This window comes from Nicotiana tomentosiformis, chromosome 11 (genome assembly GCF_000390325.3).
Source record: "Nicotiana tomentosiformis chromosome 11, ASM39032v3, whole genome shotgun sequence".
NCBI classification, from domain to species: Eukaryota; Viridiplantae; Streptophyta; class Magnoliopsida; order Solanales; family Solanaceae; genus Nicotiana; species Nicotiana tomentosiformis.
The window spans coordinates 31,554,354-31,574,941 of NC_090822.1; the positions used below are offsets into that span (position 1 = coordinate 31,554,354).

At 38.4% G+C, this 20,588-nt stretch overlaps 1 protein-coding gene and 1 long non-coding RNA gene across 2 annotated transcripts in view; both read right to left on the reverse strand.

Moving 5' to 3' along the window:
* LOC104105764 (uncharacterized) overlaps positions 1-13,602 on the reverse strand; it is a 153,411-nt gene extending 139,809 nt beyond the window's left edge. Inside the window, exons 1-2 of the long non-coding RNA XR_011412344.1 lie at positions 13,523-13,602; positions 13,198-13,301 (exon numbers count right to left, since the gene is read on the reverse strand). This is a non-coding gene — a long non-coding RNA (uncharacterized lncRNA). The remainder of the gene's footprint in view (positions 1-13,197; positions 13,302-13,522) is intronic.
* A 3,619-nt stretch (positions 13,603-17,221) lies between these two features.
* On the reverse strand, positions 17,222-17,879 carry LOC138901214 (uncharacterized). Its single transcript, XM_070188960.1, has 2 exons — positions 17,683-17,879; positions 17,222-17,540 (listed from the first exon to the last, which is right to left on the reverse strand). The coding sequence occupies exons 1-2, from the start codon at positions 17,877-17,879 to the stop codon at positions 17,222-17,224; spliced, it is 516 nt and encodes a 171-aa protein (XP_070045061.1).
* Positions 17,880-20,588: the final 2,709 nt, after the last annotated feature.

Consider the following 20,588-nt stretch of genomic DNA (forward strand, 5'->3'; position numbering starts at 1 on the left):
AATTTGTTCGGGACTCACGAATCAAGACCGAAGCTCGCTCGAACCTAAACTCGTCGGCGAACTCGAACTCAACCTTGGAGCTGTTGTTTATGTGCAAACGTGACTGCTCTAAGGTGATGTTTAATGGAGTTTTTCGGCTGATTTTTATAGCTAAAAATTGGTGGAAAATCAAATGGGTTTGAGAAGGAGAAAGGAGCTGTTTTTTGGAGGTCCTTTAAGGGTGTTTTTAGAGCTCTAGTCATCAGTTTCCATGGAGTTCTTCATGGATTTTAAGAGTGTTTAAGTGGTGGATAAAATGGCCGATTTTTATGGAGGTTTAGAGGAAGATGATGAATGTATGGTGAGGAAGAAGAAGAGAGCAGTTGCGTTTTGTTTCTCTTATGTTCCCTCAGATCTTTCTATGTTTTTTCCCTCTCTTTGTGTGTGTACATATATTAAGAAGAGATGAGAGGAGGAGTGTTAAAAATGAACGATAGGTCAAGAAATAATGACACGTGAATAGTGTAGTAGGGGGTGGTGAAAAAAGAAAATAGTGAAAGGGAAGTGAGATGTGACACCTGAATAGTGTATTAGGTGGGTAATAGACAAAGAAACAATGTAGGGAAGGTAGAAAATAATTTTATTAGATTTGGTCAGTGATTAAAATAAATTCTTTCGCTCTCTACGTAATAGACTTTGTTAAAAATATTACATATTCTCTAATAAAGCCTACTTATAAAATAATATAAAAGTTAAAATATCAACATTAAACTTAAAAATATTTAAATATTAAAAACAAAAGTGGTGAAAATTTTAAATATAGTCAAAACTTAGGTGCTCACAGCATACTCCTTTTTGCTTGGAAACGTGAAGAGCTTTCAGGAAAAGACAAAGTGAGCCGTATGATTAATTTTTGACCATACTATTATTCAAAAAGGAAGAAACAAAGAAAAGAAAAGAGAGTGCAAGAGTGCAATCGAGTCCTGGTTTTGGACAACCTACATATCCCGAAATATAGGGGAATCAAGTCGCGTGTAGTTCAAGTGGGTGAAAGGATGGAGTGATGAGTTCGAGAGTCGAGTGAGGTTTTGTCGAGGCTCCGGTCTGTGGTCCTGTTATTACATCAAAATCAAAATCAAAATAAACAATCCTATCAGCTATGAGTTACAAGATTCCTATCTATAAGTCTTCTGAAACTTGGTCTTGAGTCTTGACTGATTCTTCAAACATACTCTAATCAAAACTTTGATGCTTGCTAGCTACAGATGTTAGTTCATTCTTCTAAGTCTTCTTCTGATCAAAGCGGGAAATAACTCGTGACTTCAGTCATGTATGGAGCAGTCTACATCATTTCATCTCCTTCTGCATTTTGGATTCACTTATTTTTTCTTTTCTGTTATTCTGAATTGAGACTTTTTATTTTGGTCATCTGGAACCATGTGCCTCGAGGTAAAACCTACTCAGACACCAAAACAAACAAACAAACGAAATTTTTCTACCCCAGTTTTCACCAAGAAAATTTCTTGGGTTATTGTAACAAAATTCTAAACTACTTTTTTATTGAAAACAATAAAAGGTCGGGAATGGTGTACCCTAAAAAGATCATGATGATTTTTTTTTTATTTTTTTTATTTTGGATGGTGTTCTTTTGTTGTCAAAAAGATGCCTCAACTAAGGATTGGTGTAGCTTATTTTTGAAAAATGTGGCCATGGAATGGTATGCCCTATATTGGAGAACATATCAGGGAGTGATGTACCCTGCATTTAAAATTAAATCAACTAGGGAGTGGATACTCTATGTTGGAAAGGAAACTTGTCACGACCCAAATTTCTCCTCTGTATGACGTCGTGACGGCACCTAGTCTCTACGACTAGGTAAGCCTAACATTTTGGAATAATGAAATGAAAACATGAATTTAACAGCTAACTGTTCAAAAATCCACAGCAATTCAAATCATTACAACTCCCAAAATCCGGTAGAAATAAGTCACAAGCTTCTAAAGATTTATCCTCAATGTCTCTATATATCAAGGTCTAAACAAAAATAAGGAAGCAACAAAATAATGATAGAAGGGAACTCCGGAGTCTGCGGACGCAGGTCGATATACCTCGAAGTCTCCGTACACAGGTAACTCACTGATGTTTGGGCTGGTAAGAAGTACCTGGATCTGCACAAAACGATGTGCAGAAGCGTAGTATGACTACACCACAGCGGTACCCAGTAAATGCCAAGTCTAACCTCAGTAGATTAGTGACGAGGTCAGGTCAGGCCCTACTGCAAAAATAATAAATGGCATGGTAAAATATTTCACAATATAATAAAATAAAATGACAATGGACATGAATCGGGTAATAGGTCACCATTTAATTACGCAAATAATGACAAATAATACCTCGTGGAACAAAATAAAATTTCTTTTCAACTTAAAAAAAATCACAACAAAAAATCAAAGGCAACTACGGCCATAAATCAATATCAACAAGGGCACTCCAGATGTACTGCCTTGTAGTCCCAAATTATAAATAAATTCACAATATCTCATTTTCTTATCTCACCGCGGTAGCCTTCACAATTTATTTTAAAGAAAACATTTTTTTTCGAAATAGCATCTCGTGTTTTAGCCACCCTTATCACACCGTATGACTTCAAGTAGTTTTCCCTACTAGACACGCGTATTAAGCTACCCTTATCTCACCGCATGCGTTTCAATACTCAGATCTTATACCATCGCATGCGTATCAATATTACAATATATCACAATTTTTACCTCAATTGCCCAAACAATTCAATTTGGCAAAATAAATCAACAATAATATTTTTCCATAATAAAGAGCTCACGACTCATGCCAAAATAAATCAACAATAATACTCAGCAAATATAATATTTCAAAAATTTACCACCTTGTTTTTAAATATTAAATTTAAAAATGTAAAATACTTCATGTTTAAATATATTTAAATTAAAGAAATTCCACCAAATTAAAGAAATTCCACCTTCAAATAATACACTGAATAAAAGAAGCCAAATTTCAGCTAAACAGGTAAAGATAATTAGCAGGAGAAAGTCAATCAAAATTAAAGTGTATAAATCAGATCAATGATGAAGAATATAACAAGATAAAAATAATTTAATTAATGCAGAACAGTGATCTACACAATTTAAAATATAATCTTTCACATTTATCCCGTGTACACACTCTTCACCTCGTGTACACAACTTTCAATACATTACAATTATCACATCAATACCAATCCTAGGGGAAATTTCCCCCATACAAGGTTAGACAAGTTACTTACCTCGACTTGCTCCAATTTATTCAAGTATTATGCCTTTTCCTCAATTTTCTGACTCTGATCGACTCAAATATAGTCATAATTATTTTGATACAGTCAACAAAATTCATAAGAAAATACTACATGTTTTCAATAAAATTCGAAATTAACTCAAAACTTGCGTCTCGGAATCTGGTGAAAGTTACGAAATATTAACGCCCATTCAACCACGAGTCCAACCATAGCATTTTTACTAAAATCCGACATCAACTTGACCTCAAAATTTCAAATTCTCATTTTGAAATCCCTAGGCCCAAATCCTTTAATTTCACATCAAAAATATGTAATATATTCGAAATATTCAATGATAATCCAATATAATTAACTAACAATGATCACATGTGACTTACCTCAAGTTTCTCTGTGAATTCTCTCTTTCGCACCTGCGATGCACGAGACCGCATCTGCTCATCCGCTTCTGCGGATTTTTCCCTCGCTTCTGCGATCACCGACTTGCAGGTGCAGGTCCGCACCTGTGAGATGCCTTCTGCATCTGCGCTCCACAGTCACCAGCCCAGCCTATGCTTCTGCGCATCTCAGCTCGCACCTGCGAGCTCGCTTGTGCGAGTTTATTGCCCGCATCTGCGATCCTTACGCACCTGTGAGGTCCATTGCGCTTCTGTGTGGTCGCACCTGCGAGCCACGTTCCGCAGGTGCGATTACATCAGTAGGCAGAAACTTCAAATTTTTCTTCTATGTCCGAATTGACCCGTTAACCATCCGAAACTCACCCGAGCCCCTCGGGACCTCAACCAAATATACCAACAAGTCCTAATACATCATACGAACTTAGTCGAGTCTTTAAATCACATCCAACAACACTAAAAACACGAATCACACATAGATTCAAGCCTAATGAACTTTGAAATTTCAAGTTTCCACAAACGACGCCAGAACCTATCAAATCAAGTCCGTTTAACCTCAAATTTTGCACGCAAGTCATAAATGACATAACAGAGCTATGAAAATTTTCAAAACTGGATTCTGACGCCGATATCAAAAAGTCAACCCCCGGTCAAACTTTTCAAAAATTCAACTTTCGGTATTTCAAGCCTAATTCCACTACGGACCTCCAATTAATTTTCCGGACACACTCCTAAGTCCAAAATCACCATACGGAGCTATTGGAATCATCAAAATTTTATTTAGGGTTCGCTTACACATAGGTCGACATCCAGCCTACCTTTTTAACTTAAGTTTTAAACTTTGGAACTAAGTGTTCTAATTTATTCTAAAATCTCATCTCACCCGAACCAATTGCCCCGACAAGTCATATAACAATTATAAAGTACAGAATGAGCATTAAATAGGGGAACGAGACTACAACTTTTAAAATGACTGGCTGGGTCGTTACATCCTCCCCCTCTTAAACAATCGTTCATCATCGAACGGGTTTAGAATTATACTTGGAGTGGTGAAAAGATGAGGATAACAACTGCGAATATCATGCTCGGTCTCCCATGTCGCCTCCTCGACCGGATGGCCCCTCCACTGAACCTTCACGTAAGCAATGTTCTTTGACCTCAGCTTTCGAAAATGCCTATCTAAAATAGCCACTGGTTCCTCAACATAAGATATATCCTTGTCTAACTAAACCAAACTGAAGTATAACACATGAGATGGATCGCCGTGATATTTCCAAAGCATAGAAACATGGAATACCGGATGAACTGCGGAGAGACTAGGTGGTAGTGCAAGTATGTAAGCTACCTCTCCAACTCTCTCAAGAATCGCAAAAGGCCCAATATACCTAGGGCTCAACTTGGCCTTCATCCCGAACCTCATCACACCCTTCATAGGCAAAACCCGGAGCAAGACCAGCTCACTAACCATGAATACCACATCCCGAACCTTATGATCCGCATAACTCTTCTGTCTAGGTCTCTTTATGAATCAATTTAACCTTTTTCAAGGCATCCTGAACTAAGTCTGTACCTAATAGCCTAGCCTCGCCCGGTTCAAACCAACCCACTGGAGACCGGCACCTCCTACCATATAAGGCCTCATACGGAGCCATCTTAATGCTCGACTAGTAATTGTTGTTGTAATCAAACTCCGCAAGTGGTAAGAACTGGTCCCAAGCGCCCCTAAAATCTATCACACATGCACGATGCATATCCTCCAGTATCTGAATAGTGAGATCAGACTGTCCGTCCGTATGAGGGTGAAATGTTGTACTCAACTCTACCCGAGTACCCAACTCATAATGTATTGCCCTCCAGAACCGTGATGTAAACTACGTACCCCGGTCAGAGATGATAGATACAGGTACGCCGTGAATTCTAAAAATCTCGCGAATGTAGATTCGAGCCATCTACTCTAAAGAGTAGGTAGTCGTCACAGGAACGAAATGAGCTGACTTGGTCAGCCTATCCACAATCACCCAAACTGCATCAAACTTTCGATGAGTCCATGGAAGTCCAACAACGAAAATCCATAGTGATTCGCTCCCATTTCTACTCCAGAATATCTAACTTCTGAAGCAACCCACCTGGACGTTGGTGCTCATACTTTACCTGCTGACAATGTAAGCACCGAGCTACATATTCCACTATGTCTTTATTCATCCGCCTCCACCAATAGTGTTATCTCAAGTCCTGATACATCTATGCAGCACCCGGATGAAGGGAGTACCGTGAACTGTGAGCCTCCTGGAAAATCAACTCACGCAAACCATCTACGCTAGGCACACATAGCCTGCCCTGCATTCGTAATACACCGTCACTTCAAATAATGACTTCCTTGGCATCACCGTGCTGAATTGTGTCCTTAAGGACAGGTAGATGGGGATCATCATACTGACGCTCCATGATACGATCATAAAGAGAAGACTAAGAAACCACACAAGCCAAAACTCGACTCGGCTCGGAAACATCCAATCTGACAAACTGGTTGGCCAAGGCCTGAATATCCAAGCCTAAAGGCCTCTCTGCTACAGGTAAATATGCTAAGCATCCCAAACACTCCGCCTTATGACTCAACGCATCGGCCACTACACTAGCCTTCCCAGGATGATAGAGAATGGTAATATCATAATCCTTCAGCAACTCCAACCATTTCTGCTACCGCAAATTTAGATCCTTCTGTTTAAACAGATGTTGTAGACTCAGTTGATTGGTGTAGACACCGTACAAATAATGTCGCCAAATCTTCAAGGCATGAACAATAGCTGCTAAATCTAGGTCGTGTACATGATAATTCTTCTCATGCACCTTTAACTGTATGGACGTGTAGGCAATCACCCTACCGTCTTGCATCAACACTGCACCGAGACCAATACGCGATGCATCACAATACACAGTATAAGACCCTGAACCTGTAGGTAATACCAATACTGGGGCTATAGTCAAAGTTGTTTTGAGCTTTTGGAAGCTCTCCTCACATTCCTTGGCCAACCTAAACGGAGCACCCTTCTAGGACAATTTGGTCATAGATGCAGCAATAGAAGAGAAACCCTCTACAAATCGACGATACTACCCTGCCAAACAAAGAAAACTCCGGATCTCCGTAGCTGAGGACGGTCTGGACCAACTCTGCACTGCCTCAATCTTCTTCGGATCTATCTTGATCCCTTCGCACGAAACTATATGACCCAAAAATCCAACTGAATCAAGCCACAATTCACACTTTGAAAATTTTGCATATAACTTCTTTTCTCTCAAAGTCTAAAGCACAGTCCTCAAGTGCTGCTCATGATCTTCCCGACTCCGGGAATACACCAGAATGTCGTCAATAAACACAATGACGAAATAATCAAGATAGGGCTGAAATACATTATTCATTAGGTGCATAAATGTTGTCGGGGCATTGGTTAGCCCAAATGAAATTACAAGGAACTCATAATTTCCATACCGAGTCCTAAAAGCAATCTTCGGGATATCTGGCTCCCGAATCTTCAACTAATGATAGCCTAAATGCAAGTCGATCTTAAAGAACACTCTGGCACCCTGCAGCTAATCATATAGGTCATCAATACGTGGAAATGGATACTTGTTCTTCTCTGCAATCTTGTTCAGCTGGTGGTAATCAATACACATCCGCATAGAACCATCCTTCTTCTTTACAAATAAGACAGGAGCACCCCAAGGCAATACACTGGGCCGAATGAATCCCTTATCAAGAAACTCCTATAACTGTTCTTTTAATTCTTTCAACTCTGTTAGGGACATATGATATGGTGGAATAGAAATGGGTTGAGCGCTTGTTAACAAATCAATGACAAAGTCAATATCCTTGTCGGGTAGCATACCCGGAAGTTCCGCTAGAAATACATCAGGAAAACCCTTACTACAGGAACTGACTCACGGTATGAGTATCAATACTAACATTTCTCACATAGGCTAGGTACGCATCACACCCCTTCTCAACCACTCGTTGAGCTTTAAGAAATGAAAAAACCCTACTAGGAACATGATCTGAGGTACCTCTCCACTCTAGCCACGGTAGACCTGGCATTGCCAACGTCACCGTCTTGGCGTAACAATCAAGAATAGCATGATAGGGCGATAACCAGTCCATGCCCAAAATAATATCAAAATCCACCATACTGAGCAATAATAAATTAGCTCTGGTCTCAAAACCACTGATAACAATTCAACACGACCTATACACACGGTCCACAATAATATATTCACCCACGGGTGTAGATACATAAATAGAATAACTCAAGGAATCACATGATACACACAAATACGGAGCAAATTAAGATGACACATAAGAATAAGTGGAGCCTGGATCAAATAAGACTGATGCATCTCTATAACAGGCCGTAATAATACACCAGAATAATACATGTGATAACAGAATTAGATGCAACGGCCTCTGTCCTAGTAGGAAGGACATAATATCTTGCTTGGCCTCCCCCTCTAGGGCGACCTCTACCCGTCCGTCCTCCATATCTGGCTGGTTATGTAGGTAGAGTGGCAATTGGTGCAGTAATCATGGCCTGAGAAGCCTGAGGGCCCTGTGGAATAGTGGGGCCTGAGAAATCTATAGAGGTGCACCCCTGTTAAATCTGGGAAAATCTCTCATGATATGACGAGTGTCACCATACTCAAAACAAGCCTTCAGTGGACGTGGCTGTTGGGACTGGCTCGGGCCTGATCGACTAGACTGTCCGCTAAAAGCACCCCATACAGGAGGTACAGTAGACACTGCGGTGCATAATATAGAACCTGAGTTCTGGGAGTAGCTAGAATACCATTGGAAGATGGAAGTGCTGAATGAATAGGACGGCTCACATAACCTCTACCATGATGAGCTACAACTAGTGCACGAAAATTATTATATGTGCCAGAATCTTTGGGTCTCTTAGCTTCCCTCTCCCGGATACGCATACCTTCCAATCTCCTAGAAATTGACACCACATATTAGTATGTGATGTCCATCTCTAGATCTAGGTCCATACTGTATTTGATATTAGGGTGGAGACCCTCAATAAATCTACGAACCTGCTCTTGAACAGTAGTAACTAAGGCTGGTGCATGCCTCGTCAAATTACTGTTTGGACCACATACTCTGACACGCTCATAGAACCCTGGCGCAGCTGCTCAAACTCTGTGCTCCATGCATCTCTAAGACTCTGAGGAACATGCTCCCTAAAGAACATATCTGAAAATTGAGTCCAAGTTAGTGAAGATGCCTCAGCGGGACTATCCAACTCATATGCCCACCACCACCGGTAGGCTGCTCCTCTAAACTGGAATGTCGTGAAAGAAACCCTATTGGAATACACAATACCTATAGTACGAAGGATGCGGTGACATTCCTTCAGAAAACCCTGAGCATCCTCTGAAGCTAAACCACTGAAAGTGGGAGGGTGGTACTTCTTGTACCTCTCGATCTTGAGTTGCTCCCCCTCTGAAACTGTTATCCTAATCTCAGGTCGAACTGGGACAACTGGCTGCACTGGTATAACCTCTGGGGCATGATAAAATTGGGGGCATGGCTCTGAAATACGGGCGCAGGTGTCTGTTCTCCTCCCCTGGCCTGAGATGTGTCAGGAGCAAGTGGAATTAACCCTGCCTGAGCTAGAGTGCCAAACATGCTCAAACACTGGGCAAGAGTCTCCTGAAGTGCATGAGTAGTAACAAGCATCTCAGGTGCCTGCTCTCCAACTGGAACTACTGGTGGCTCTGGTGAAGCAGCTTGTGCAGGTGCTATGGCTACACCACATGGTCTTCCTCGGCCTCTGGCATGGCATCTAGCCCGACCCCGATCTCTTGCGGCTCCAACAGGGGGCGGGGTGTCTGATCATCGGATTTAGTTGTGCGTGTCCTCACCATCTGTGAGAGAATAGAAAGACAATGGTTTAGCACTTTGAAATCAACAAATGCACACGATAGGAATCAAAGAAGTGAATATTTTCCTAATAGTTCCACAACCTCCCGAAGATAAGTATAGACGTCTCTGTACCGATCCGCAAGACTCTACTAAACATGCTTGTGACTCATAACACCTAAGAACCTAGAGCTCTGATACCAACTTGTCACGACCCAAATTTTTCCTCCGTATAACGTCGTGACGGAACCTAGTCTTTATGACTAGGTAAGCCTAACATTTCGGAATAATGAAATGAAAATATAAATTTAACAACTAACTGTTCAAAAATACACAGCAATTCAAATCATTACAACTCCCAAAACCCGGTAGAAATAAGTCACAAGATTCTAAGGATTTATCCTCAATGTCGCTATATATCAAGGTCTAAAGAAAAATAAGGAAGCAACAAAATAATGATAGAAGGGGACTACGGAGTCTGCGGACGCTAGTCGATATACCTCGATGTCTCCGTGCACAGGTAACTCACTGATGTTTGGGCTGGTAAGAAGTACTTGGATCTGCACAAAACGATGTGCAGAAGCGTAGTATGACTACAACACAGCAGTACCCAGTAAGTGCCAAGCCTAACCTCAATAGATTAGTGACGAGGTCAGGTCAGGCCCTACTGCAAAAATAATAAATGGCATGGTAAAATATTTTATAATATAATAAAATAAAATAACAATGGAAGTGAATCAGGTAGTAGGTCACCATTTAATTACGCAAATAATGACAAATAATACCTCGTGGAATGAAACAAAATATTTTTTCCACTTCAAAAAAATCACAACAAAAAATCAAAGGAAACTACGCCCATAAATATATATATCAACAAGGGCACTCCAGATGTACTTCCTTGTAGTCCCAAATCATAAATAAATTCACAATATCTCATTTTCTTATCTCACCGCGGTAGCCTTCACAATTTATTTTAAAGAAAATATTTTTTTTTCGAAATAGCATCTCGTGTTTTAGCCACCCTTATCACACCGTATGACTTCAAGTAGTTTTCCCTACTAGACACGCGTATTAAGCTACCCTTATCTCACCGCATGCGTTTCAATACTCAGATCTTATACCATCGCATGCGTATCAATATTACAATATATCACAATTTTTACCTCAATTGCCCAAACAATTCAATTTGGCAAAATAAATCAACAACAATAGTTTTCCATAATAAAGAGCTCACGGCTCATGCCAAAATAAATCAACAATAATACTCAGCAAATATAATGTTTCACAAATTTACTACCTTGTTTTTAAATATCAAATTTTTAAATGTAAAATACTTCATATTTAAATTAAAGAAATTCCACCAAATTAAAGAAATTACACCTTCAAATAATACACTAAATAAAAGAAAGTAATTTTCAACTAAACAGATAAAAACAATTAGCAGGAGAAAGTCAAGCAAATTTAAAGTGTATAATTCAGATCAATGATGAAGAATATAACAACATAAAAATATTTTATTTAATGCACAACAGTGATCTACACAATTTAAAGCATACTCTTTCACATTTAGCCCGTGTACACACTCGTCACCTCGTGTACACAACTTTCAACACATTACAATTATCACATCAATAACAATCCTAGGAAAAACTTCCCCCACACAAGGTTAGACAAGTCACTTACCTCGATTTGCCTCATTTTATCCAAGTAGTATGCCTTTTCCTCGATTTTCCGACTTTGATCGACTCGAATCTAGTCATAATTAATTCAATTCAGTCAACAAAATTTATAGAATCAAATCCATAAGAAAATACTACATATTTTCAATACAATCTGAAATTCACTCAAAAATCGCTCGTAGGGCCCACATCTCGGAATCCATGAACGTTACAAAATATGAACGCCCATTCAACCACGAGTACAACCATACCATTTTTACTAAAATCCGACATCAACTTGACCTCAAAATCTAAAATTCTCATTTTGAAATCCCTAGGCCCAAATCCTCTAATTTCACCTCAAAAACAAGTAATCTATTCGAAATATTCAATGATAATCCAATATAATTGACTAACAATAACCACATGTGACTTACCTCAAGTTTCTCCGTGAATTCTCTCTGAAAAATCGCCAAAACCCGTGTTGCAAATGTCCAAAATGACAAAAATGTTGGAACCCCTCTATTTTGTAATTTGTCAGGGCATTCGCACCTACGAAGCACGAGACCGCATCTGTGCATCCGCTTATGTGGATTTTTCCCTCGCTTTTGCAAAATGTTTGCTTCTGCGATCACCCACACGCAGGTGCGTGTCCGCATCTTCGAGATGCCTTCCGTATCTGTGCTCCACAGTCACCAGCCTTGCCTCCGCTTTTGCACATCTCAGCTCGCACCTGGGAGCTCGCTTGTGCAAGTTTCCTGTCCGCATCTGTGATCCTTGCGCACCTGCGAGGTCCATTGCGCTTCTGCGTGGTCGCACCTACGAGCCAAGTTCCGTATGTGTGATTACATCAGTAGGCAGAAACTTCAGATTTTTCTTCTAAGTCCGAATTTGATCTGTTAACCATCGAAAACTCACCCGAGCCCCTCGGGACCTCAACCAAATATACCAACAAATCCTAATATATCATATCGACTTAGTTGAGTCTTCAAATCACATCCAACAACACTAAAAACACGAATCACACATAGATTCAAGCCTAATGAACTTTGAAATTTCAAGTTTTCACAAACGACGCCGGAACCTATCAAATCACGTCCGTTTAACCTCAAATTTTGCATGCAAGTCATAAATCACATAATGGAGCTATGAAAATTTTCATAACTGGATTCCAATGCCGATATTAAAAAGTCAACCCCCCGATCAAACTTTCCAAAAATTTAACTTTCGGTATTTAAAGCATAATTCCACCACGGACCTCCAATTTATTTTTAGGACACACTCCTAAGTTCAAAATTACCATATGGAGCTATTGGAATCATCAATATTATATTCCGGGGTCGTTTACACATATGTCAACATCCAATTTATTTTAAACTTTAGAACTAACTGTTCTAATTTATTCTAAAATCTCATCGGACCCGAACCAATTGTTCCGGCTAGACATATAACAGTTATAAAGTATAGAATGAGCATTAAATAGGGGAACGAGACTACACCTTTTAAAACGACTGGCCGGGTCATTACAGAACTGGGGAGTGGATACCCTATATCTAAAATAAAAAATCAACTAGGGAGTGGAGACCCTATGTTGGAAAAGAAGACTAGGTTAAAAAGGAGACTAGGGAGTGGAGACCTTGTGTCTAAAAACAAAAATCAACTAGAGAGGTGAGACCTTATGTTGTAAAAGGAGACTAGTAAATGGAGACTCTATGTCTAAAATAAAATCAACTAAGGAGTGGAGACCCTATGTTGAAAAACGAGACTACAGAATTGTGTACCCTATGCTAAAACGAACCAAGAAGAATTTTGTTTTTTTCTTAGAAAATCATTTTTTTAAATAAATTGCCCCAACGCTTATTTTCTGAGGGCATGAACAAATGACCCCTTTTTAAAAAAAATAGACTTCTTTGTTTTTAAATTATCCTAGGAGAAAATTCATCAGACTAGGTTTTCTTATCTTAGGAGACATATTCGTCAGACTAAGACGTTTATCCTAGGAGAAAGATTCATCAGACTAAGATTTCTATCCTAGAAGAAACTTTATCTAACTAGGTTTTCTTATATTAGGAGAAAATTTCATCAGACTAAGACTTCAATCCTAGGAGAAAGTTCATCAAACTAGGTCTCATTTATTTTGTTATCTTAGGAGAAAGATTTATCAGACTAAGATTTCTATCCTAGGAGAAAGATTCATCAGGCTAGGGTTTTTTTTTTTTTAGGAGAAAGATTCATCAGACTAAGATTTCTAACTATGAGAAATTCATCACACTAGATTTTCTTATCTTAGGAGAAACATTCGTCAGACTAAAATTTTTATCCTAGGAGAAAGATTCATCAGACTAGGTTTTTATTTTATTATTTTATCTTAGGATAAAATTCATCAGACTAGGTTTTATTTATCTTAGTAGAAAAATTCGTCAGACTAAGACGTTTATCCTAAGAGAAAGATTCATCATACTAGGGTTTATTTATCTTAGGAAAAATATTCGTTAGACTAAGACGTTTATCATAGGAGAAAGATTCATTAGACTAGGGTTTTTTTATTATTATTTTATCCCAAGAAAAATTCATCAGACTAGGTTTTATCTATTTTAGGAGAAATATTCATCAAACTAAGATTTCTATCCTAGGAGAAAATTTATCAAACTAGGTTTTTTTTATATTAGGAGAGATTCATCAGACAAAGATTTTTATTCTAGGAGAAAGATTTATCAGACTAGGTCTTTTTATCTTAGGAGAAAGATTCATTAGACTAAGATTTTTTATTGGGAAGAAAATCCACTAGACTAGGATGTACCACCCTAGGAGGAAAAATGTGAAGAGCAATGGCAAGATTTTATGCACACTAGGAAAATAAATAAAGGCAAAGATTTAAGAAACTTCCCTTTGTCGGCTCTTCTTTTTCTCTTTTTTTTCTTTTTCTTTTATTTTTGAACCACTTTCCTTGCACTGCTTTGTTACTGTTTCAAACAAAAAAAAATTTGTCAGTTTTAAAAGTGGTGGTCGTTTTGTGGCCTTGAGTCTTCGGCAGCTTGGCTTTGTGATTATCCAGCCTTTGGAAGACCGACAGCATTGGTAGTTGGTTGCACTGCTCGAAGACTCTGTTATTGCTTTCAAGGGACCTTTACTTTCTGTATCACTCTTGATTGTTTCGCTCCCAATGCCATTGGTGTTTTGTGGCTAGATCAGCCTTGTCTCAAAAAAGAGATTCTTTTCTTAGATAACCTTTTCTGATATCTTGAATGGCCTTTGCTTTTGAAGCAATTTGTCTGTCAGGGAGAATCAAAATTGGTAAGTGCCTTTTGCACGATGTGCACACTTCATAGTCCTTGTTTGGTACTCCAGAGAATCCCTGATTAACCTTGAGGTTATCTTGCTTGCTTTAGCCAAGTAGGCTGACAAGAGTCTTTTGGGGGAGCCTTTGTATGAATCCTCAAGGCATGTAGAATGTAACAACTAGGTGTCCTAGCCAAATTTACTTTGTGCAACTGAAAAGTTGGTAGGAGATTTTGAAATCTTGTCCTTCTAATTTTGACAAGGAATTACTCAGAGTGAAGGACACAATGATGCATATAAACAATATTAACAAGAAATGCCCCCGTCGGGAAGAACAGAAAGAAAAGTTTTTTTTTGCGGTAACTAGCCTTAATGATCATGACATGCATTTTGGACATAACCGCATGCTCTATCAAACTGATAAAATCTTCTCTTTTACTTTTCTTATGACCTTTGAAGTCGGGCTTGTTCGTGCCAATCCTTTGCATCAGCTTTACGACCCACTTTCGACTAGTGGTGCCCCGAGGTATTTTCACCAACAAGTCTCTCTCATTTATTTATATCTACTTAACGTCGCCTTATATTTTCCGTGATGGTTTTCATGAGTAAGACTCTCTCATTTTTTCTTTTTTTTTCTTTCCTTTTTCTTTTTGCTTTCTTCTATGAGCAACTTGATAGTGTTCTATGTCGTGTGTCAAGTGTTGCTCATTGTATGCGTCTCTTAGCATTCTTGAAGGTTGATCGGGAGGTCTTTATTTAAAGGTTTTTGGATAGGGTTGAAAAAATGTGATGGCATAAGGCTCAAAGTAGATTCAAAATGAGAGTGTATAGACTTACAACTCTTGGAATCGACTCTTTCAAAAGTAAAATAAAAGTCTTGCCCTAGTTTCAGATACTAGGATTTTTGGATTTGTTTTTGTTTTTCTTTTGAATTCTTATTTGGTGGGACCGAACCGCGTAAGGTTGCCTACGTATCCTTTTTTTTAAGGAATCAGGTCAAACTTAGTTCAAATATCTCACCTAACTATATTTTTTCATCTTTTTTTTTTCTTTTTTTTTTAACTTTCTAAGAATTGCCCCAGTTGTACTCTTAGGACATGGACCTTTATTCCTCTCTTTTTTTTTGAATTTTGACTCTAGACTTGATTCCAAGAGAGGGGTGGTCGAAAAAAATGACGTAGGCTCAAAAGGGGTAACGAAGGGTATAAAGTGCTTGGGTAGCAGAAAAATGGCCTCCTAGCCTCGAGAGTGCAAAACATATTACCTCTTCGCAAATACATCATTGACAAACATGTTCACCTTTTGGTCTTGTATAGTGCACAATTTTATTTTTTTTTGTATTTTTTAAATCATTTGATCATGATGTGTCGTGTTTTAAAGATACTTTCCCTCCACTAATACAAAACTTTTGGCCAAGCTTCAATTGATTCAACATCTTCAAACCCGATCTTCATAACGATTTGAAGGCAAAGATCCTTAACCTCCACAGGTATGACAATTCTAGTTCCACGTGAACTTCACTCGGGCTTATTTTCAAAGAATTTCCACTCTTTATTCATCCTCAAGAGTATCTTTCTCAGTTATTCAGTTCAAGACCAAATCAGTTTTCTAAGATCTTGCCAAAAATTATGCATGCATGCTATGTCACTAGAACTAGCAGCGAAAAAAACTAAACATAAAATGACACAAAAGGACAAACTATATTTCATTGAATAGAGGATGGAAGGATTTGACAACAAAACAAGCAACCTAAAATCCGAGTTACAAACCTGTAATAACCCAGATAATGAAAATAGCAACAGAACAAACAGACAAGACTCACATAGACAAAATAGAGGGATAGAAAGGTTTTACTCAATAAAAAAAATAAAATCTTGATCACAACCCTGAAATAAACCAGATAATAGAAAAAAAACATCAAAACAAACTACCAAGATTCCTTCCTAGTGAGGAGGGAATGACTTTTCAATTGCTAAGCTTGACATTTAGCCACAAATTTGCTCATCACAATCACCAGGGCCTTCTCCAATTTCATTATCATTAACTTCAGTCAGCAAGTTCCCGAGAGGATTATCATGCTCCATGTCACCACGTACCATCCCCAAAAAGTGTGTATCATCATATGCATGTGAAGGATCATGTATGATATTTGTGGCGTCAATGTCCTGGACCACAATTAGTTTTTCATGTACCATCCTTTCTATTTCTCTTTTCAAATCTCGACAGCTTTCAACACTATGCCCCTGGGCATTGGAATGGTATTCACACCTTTTAGAAGGATCAAAGTTTCTTGAACGTGGATCCACATAATTTGGAGGAATACATGTAATCATTCCATAATGCTTTAATTATCTTTCGTCCTCTGCTCCCGCTTATATTTTTGCCTTAGAGGTGGGTTATTGGATGCTTGAAAATTTTGTGAAGGTTGATGGGAATTTTGCGATATTGCTGCTCGCCTTCTAGGGTGTGTTGGTGCCTGGGCATATGACTCTAGATTATGGATGACATACTGAGGTGGATCAACAGAGTATTGTGGATTCTGAGGTGGATAACAGTGCTCAGGGGAGTCATATGAAGTCTGATGAGGCTGCCCATAATTTTTAGATGTTCCCCTAGGACCTCTTCTCGACCCTGATGTCGTCATGGTCTCTTCATCCTTTGCATTCGTGTAACTAAAATTACCCGATCCAATCTAGACAGCCTGAGTTGTGGCTTTAAGAATTGCTTGACTTATAATTCTTCCTGTCTTGAGGCCATTCTCAACCATTTCACCAATCTTGATTACTTCTGATAAAGGTCTGCCCATTGCGGACATCATGTTTTGAAAATAGTCAGGATCTTGTGCCTGAAGGAAGACATTGATTAACTCGTGGTCATCCATGGGTGGCTTAACTCTACTCGCTTTCTCTCTCCATGTAATGGCATATTCCCTGAAATTTTCAGTTGGCTTCTTCTTCAGGTTTGAAAGGGAATTGTGGTCTAGGGAAATGTCGATGTGGTATTGGAATTGTCTGACAAAGTCATATGCCACGTCATCCTAGACATACCAGCGAGATGTGTCTTGATCCATAAATCATTCGGAGGCTACTCCCATAAGGCTTTCCCCAAAATAATTCTTCTTTTTCTCCCGCACCTCTTAGTTGATTGCAATACCTTTTCAGGTGGGCTATGGGGTCTCCATATCCATCATACTTTTCAAATATGAGAGTCTTGAAACCAGGTGGCAAGTGGACATCAGGGAACATACATAGATCCTTGAAGGCAATACTCTTCTGACCTGCCAACCCTTGCATGTTTTTCAACTGTTGTTCTAAGCTTTTCATTATTTGGGTCATTTCTTTCTGTGCCATATTTCGGGAAGGCTTTTCAATATTTGCAGGAAGATCAAATAGGTACGAGTGGTACTCAGGAGAGTGGTACTGTTCTTGCTGGGTAGCAAATTATGACTAATGAGTTTTTCTCTGCACTATCGTCGGCTGTGGGATGGTGAAGATAGGCAAAACAGTAGTGGTTGTCTGATTGGTTGTCAATGGCACACTTTGGGAGCGCGCAACAGAAGTTTCAGTTGTAGTCGTACAGTTGGGATAAAGACTGAGCCTAGGTGGATAGGATTGATCAGACAATGAGATTGGAATGGTAGTAGTCGAGATGGATGTGAACTCTCGGAAACCATGAATAGGAAAAGGTGGTCCTTGGCTATTGGCCCGTGCTTGACACATTTCAGTCATTTGCTGCTTCAGTACTCTATTTTCCTCAACCACGGTAGACTCTTGTTGAACCCTCTGACCCTGAGCCTCTTGAGCACCAGTAACAACTTCGATGTTAGTTGTCAATTTTCCTAGGATCTTGTATTGTGAGCTTACCACAAACCGACCAACTCAAACTTTCTTTACCATTCAAAACAAAGAACACGTTAGAATGGGCTGAGTCAATTATTATTAGGTTTTTTTTTGGATTTTAAATTTTTAAAAATGGTCCATCGAACCTAATGTGGGTTGCCTACGTATCATGTGAAAACATGAATCAGATCTTTGTGTAGTTCAGGATACCGGGAACAAAGTACATAAGCTAGTTTTTTATTTTTTTTATTTGTTCTTTGAGAATATTTGAAAGAAAAGACTTCTAAAGAAAAATAAAATATTTTTTAAATTTTGATTTTTTTTCCTTTGAATTTTCTAAAGAATGACTTCTAAAGAAGAAAGAAAATATTTTGGATTTTGATTTGAATTTTGCTTTTCTTTTTTTTTTTTTGAATGAAAGACTTCGGAAAAGAAAAAAAAATATTTTTCGATTTGATTTTTTTTTTTTTTTTTGATTTTCTAAGGAAAGAAGTCTAAGAAGAAATTAAGAAAAGGAAAATATTTTTGGATTTTCTTTTTTTTTTTGAAAATTAGGGGCTGAAACCGATGAGGTTTGCCTACGTATCTCACATTCGGTGAGAATCAGACCCGCGTAGTTCGGTTCAAGACTTGATAGATTTTGACCATTTTTGATTTTTTTCAAAATTATTTTGTATTTATTTATAGTAAAACGGATCATTTGTACAAAACTGGGGGAATGATTTTTCTTATTTTTCAATTCCACTCAACTAATTTTCTAAAACCAGTCTACAATATAAGAAAACCTTCCAAATAATGCATCAAATAGCACATAAGTGAACATGATGTTCTCAAAAAGGATACCTGTCTTATACGGACTCGGCCCTTGTGCCGAGTTTCGCTAAGTCAAATGCACGTGATGCAAATAAAGTGAACCTACTAGGGATATCCCGCATGAGATTTATTCTTTTAGGGTTTAAATCCTAGTGAAGAAGGTATCTAGACTGGCTTACTCGGGCGAACAACTAGAGTCGAGGAGGGTCAGTGTACCGGTAACATTGCTTTCCGGCTTAGCTTGTGGTGTTTCCCGCCTAAAATATGTGTGATTAAAATCCTTCACCGGGTGACAAGCACCTCAGCTATCTCAAAGAAAACGGGCTATGTCAAGCAAATGCCCAATTTTAATTTCAAGAAGACTCAGAGGTGGTACATGAGATGACAATTTGTAATGTACAGTTCAACAATATCAAAGCGGTAAAAAGTAGACAAGTAGAACATTAGGCCCACATAAATTACAGTATATTCAAAATTAATAAAGTCAAATAAAAGTCAACATGTACAAGCTCGAATTCTAGTTAGTTCCCAGCAGAGTCGCCAGAACTGTCATACCGGTTTTCCCTAGGAGATATGGAGTTTTTTCAATTTAAGTGACATTAATCGAAATGAGATTATTTATTTGATCAGAGTCGCCACTTGGGATAATTTATGGTGTCCCAAGTTACCGATTTATTTTAAATCCCAAATCGAGGAAAATGACTCTATTTTTACGTTCTGCGAACACAGAAGACCAGGTAAGGAATTTTCTTAACCCGGGAGAAGGTGTGAGACATTCTCTAGTTCCGTGGTTTTAGCACAGTCACTTAACTATTAATAATTAGCCTAATTATCTGATTTATTACATATTTTAAACCTATTATGCATTTTATCTTCTAACCGCCTTTAATTATTTATTTAACTATTTTAATATTTATTGGATTTTTTTAACAAGTCGTGATGTCTCACACTCGTTTGTTTTTGTACATATTGTGAATCGCGTCACGTGAAATGCACCCGCGATCTACAACATGTTGATTTTAATTATTTGCTTGAAGTTGTGGTCAAGTCGCGTTAAACGCGCACTTGAGTTGGGATTTACGTATCGTGACCATATCACGGGAGTCGTACTCATAGTCATGATATTTTATTAATCGCGGCTAAAGTAAACTACGAATGTTTATAAGTTGCTTATTCTAATTTTGGATTATTGTGGGTCATGAGTTATGGATATGAATTTATTTGATGAACAAAGTGTTTTGAGGAGTAAAGTTGACTAACCATTTATAGAAATATGCAAATTATTGAATACTTGACTTGTAAACTAACATTGCAATTTAAGAAAAGGCTAGCAAGATTCAAATAGAGCCCAAGTAGTTGTTATATCCAAAGGTCAACTGGCAGCCCATTTAGTTCCAATCCAAGAGG

Bases quoted from the DNA above. Each gene is read 5' to 3' on its own strand.
- LOC138901214 (XM_070188960.1), bottom strand. From the start codon at position 17,879: ATGGCACAGAAAGAAATGACCCAAATAATGAAAAGCTTAGAACAACAG. The intron at 17,541-17,682 runs GTATTGCAATCA...TGACTTTGTCAG, and splicing joins CCCATAGCCCACCTGAAAAG to ACAATTCCAATACCACATCG.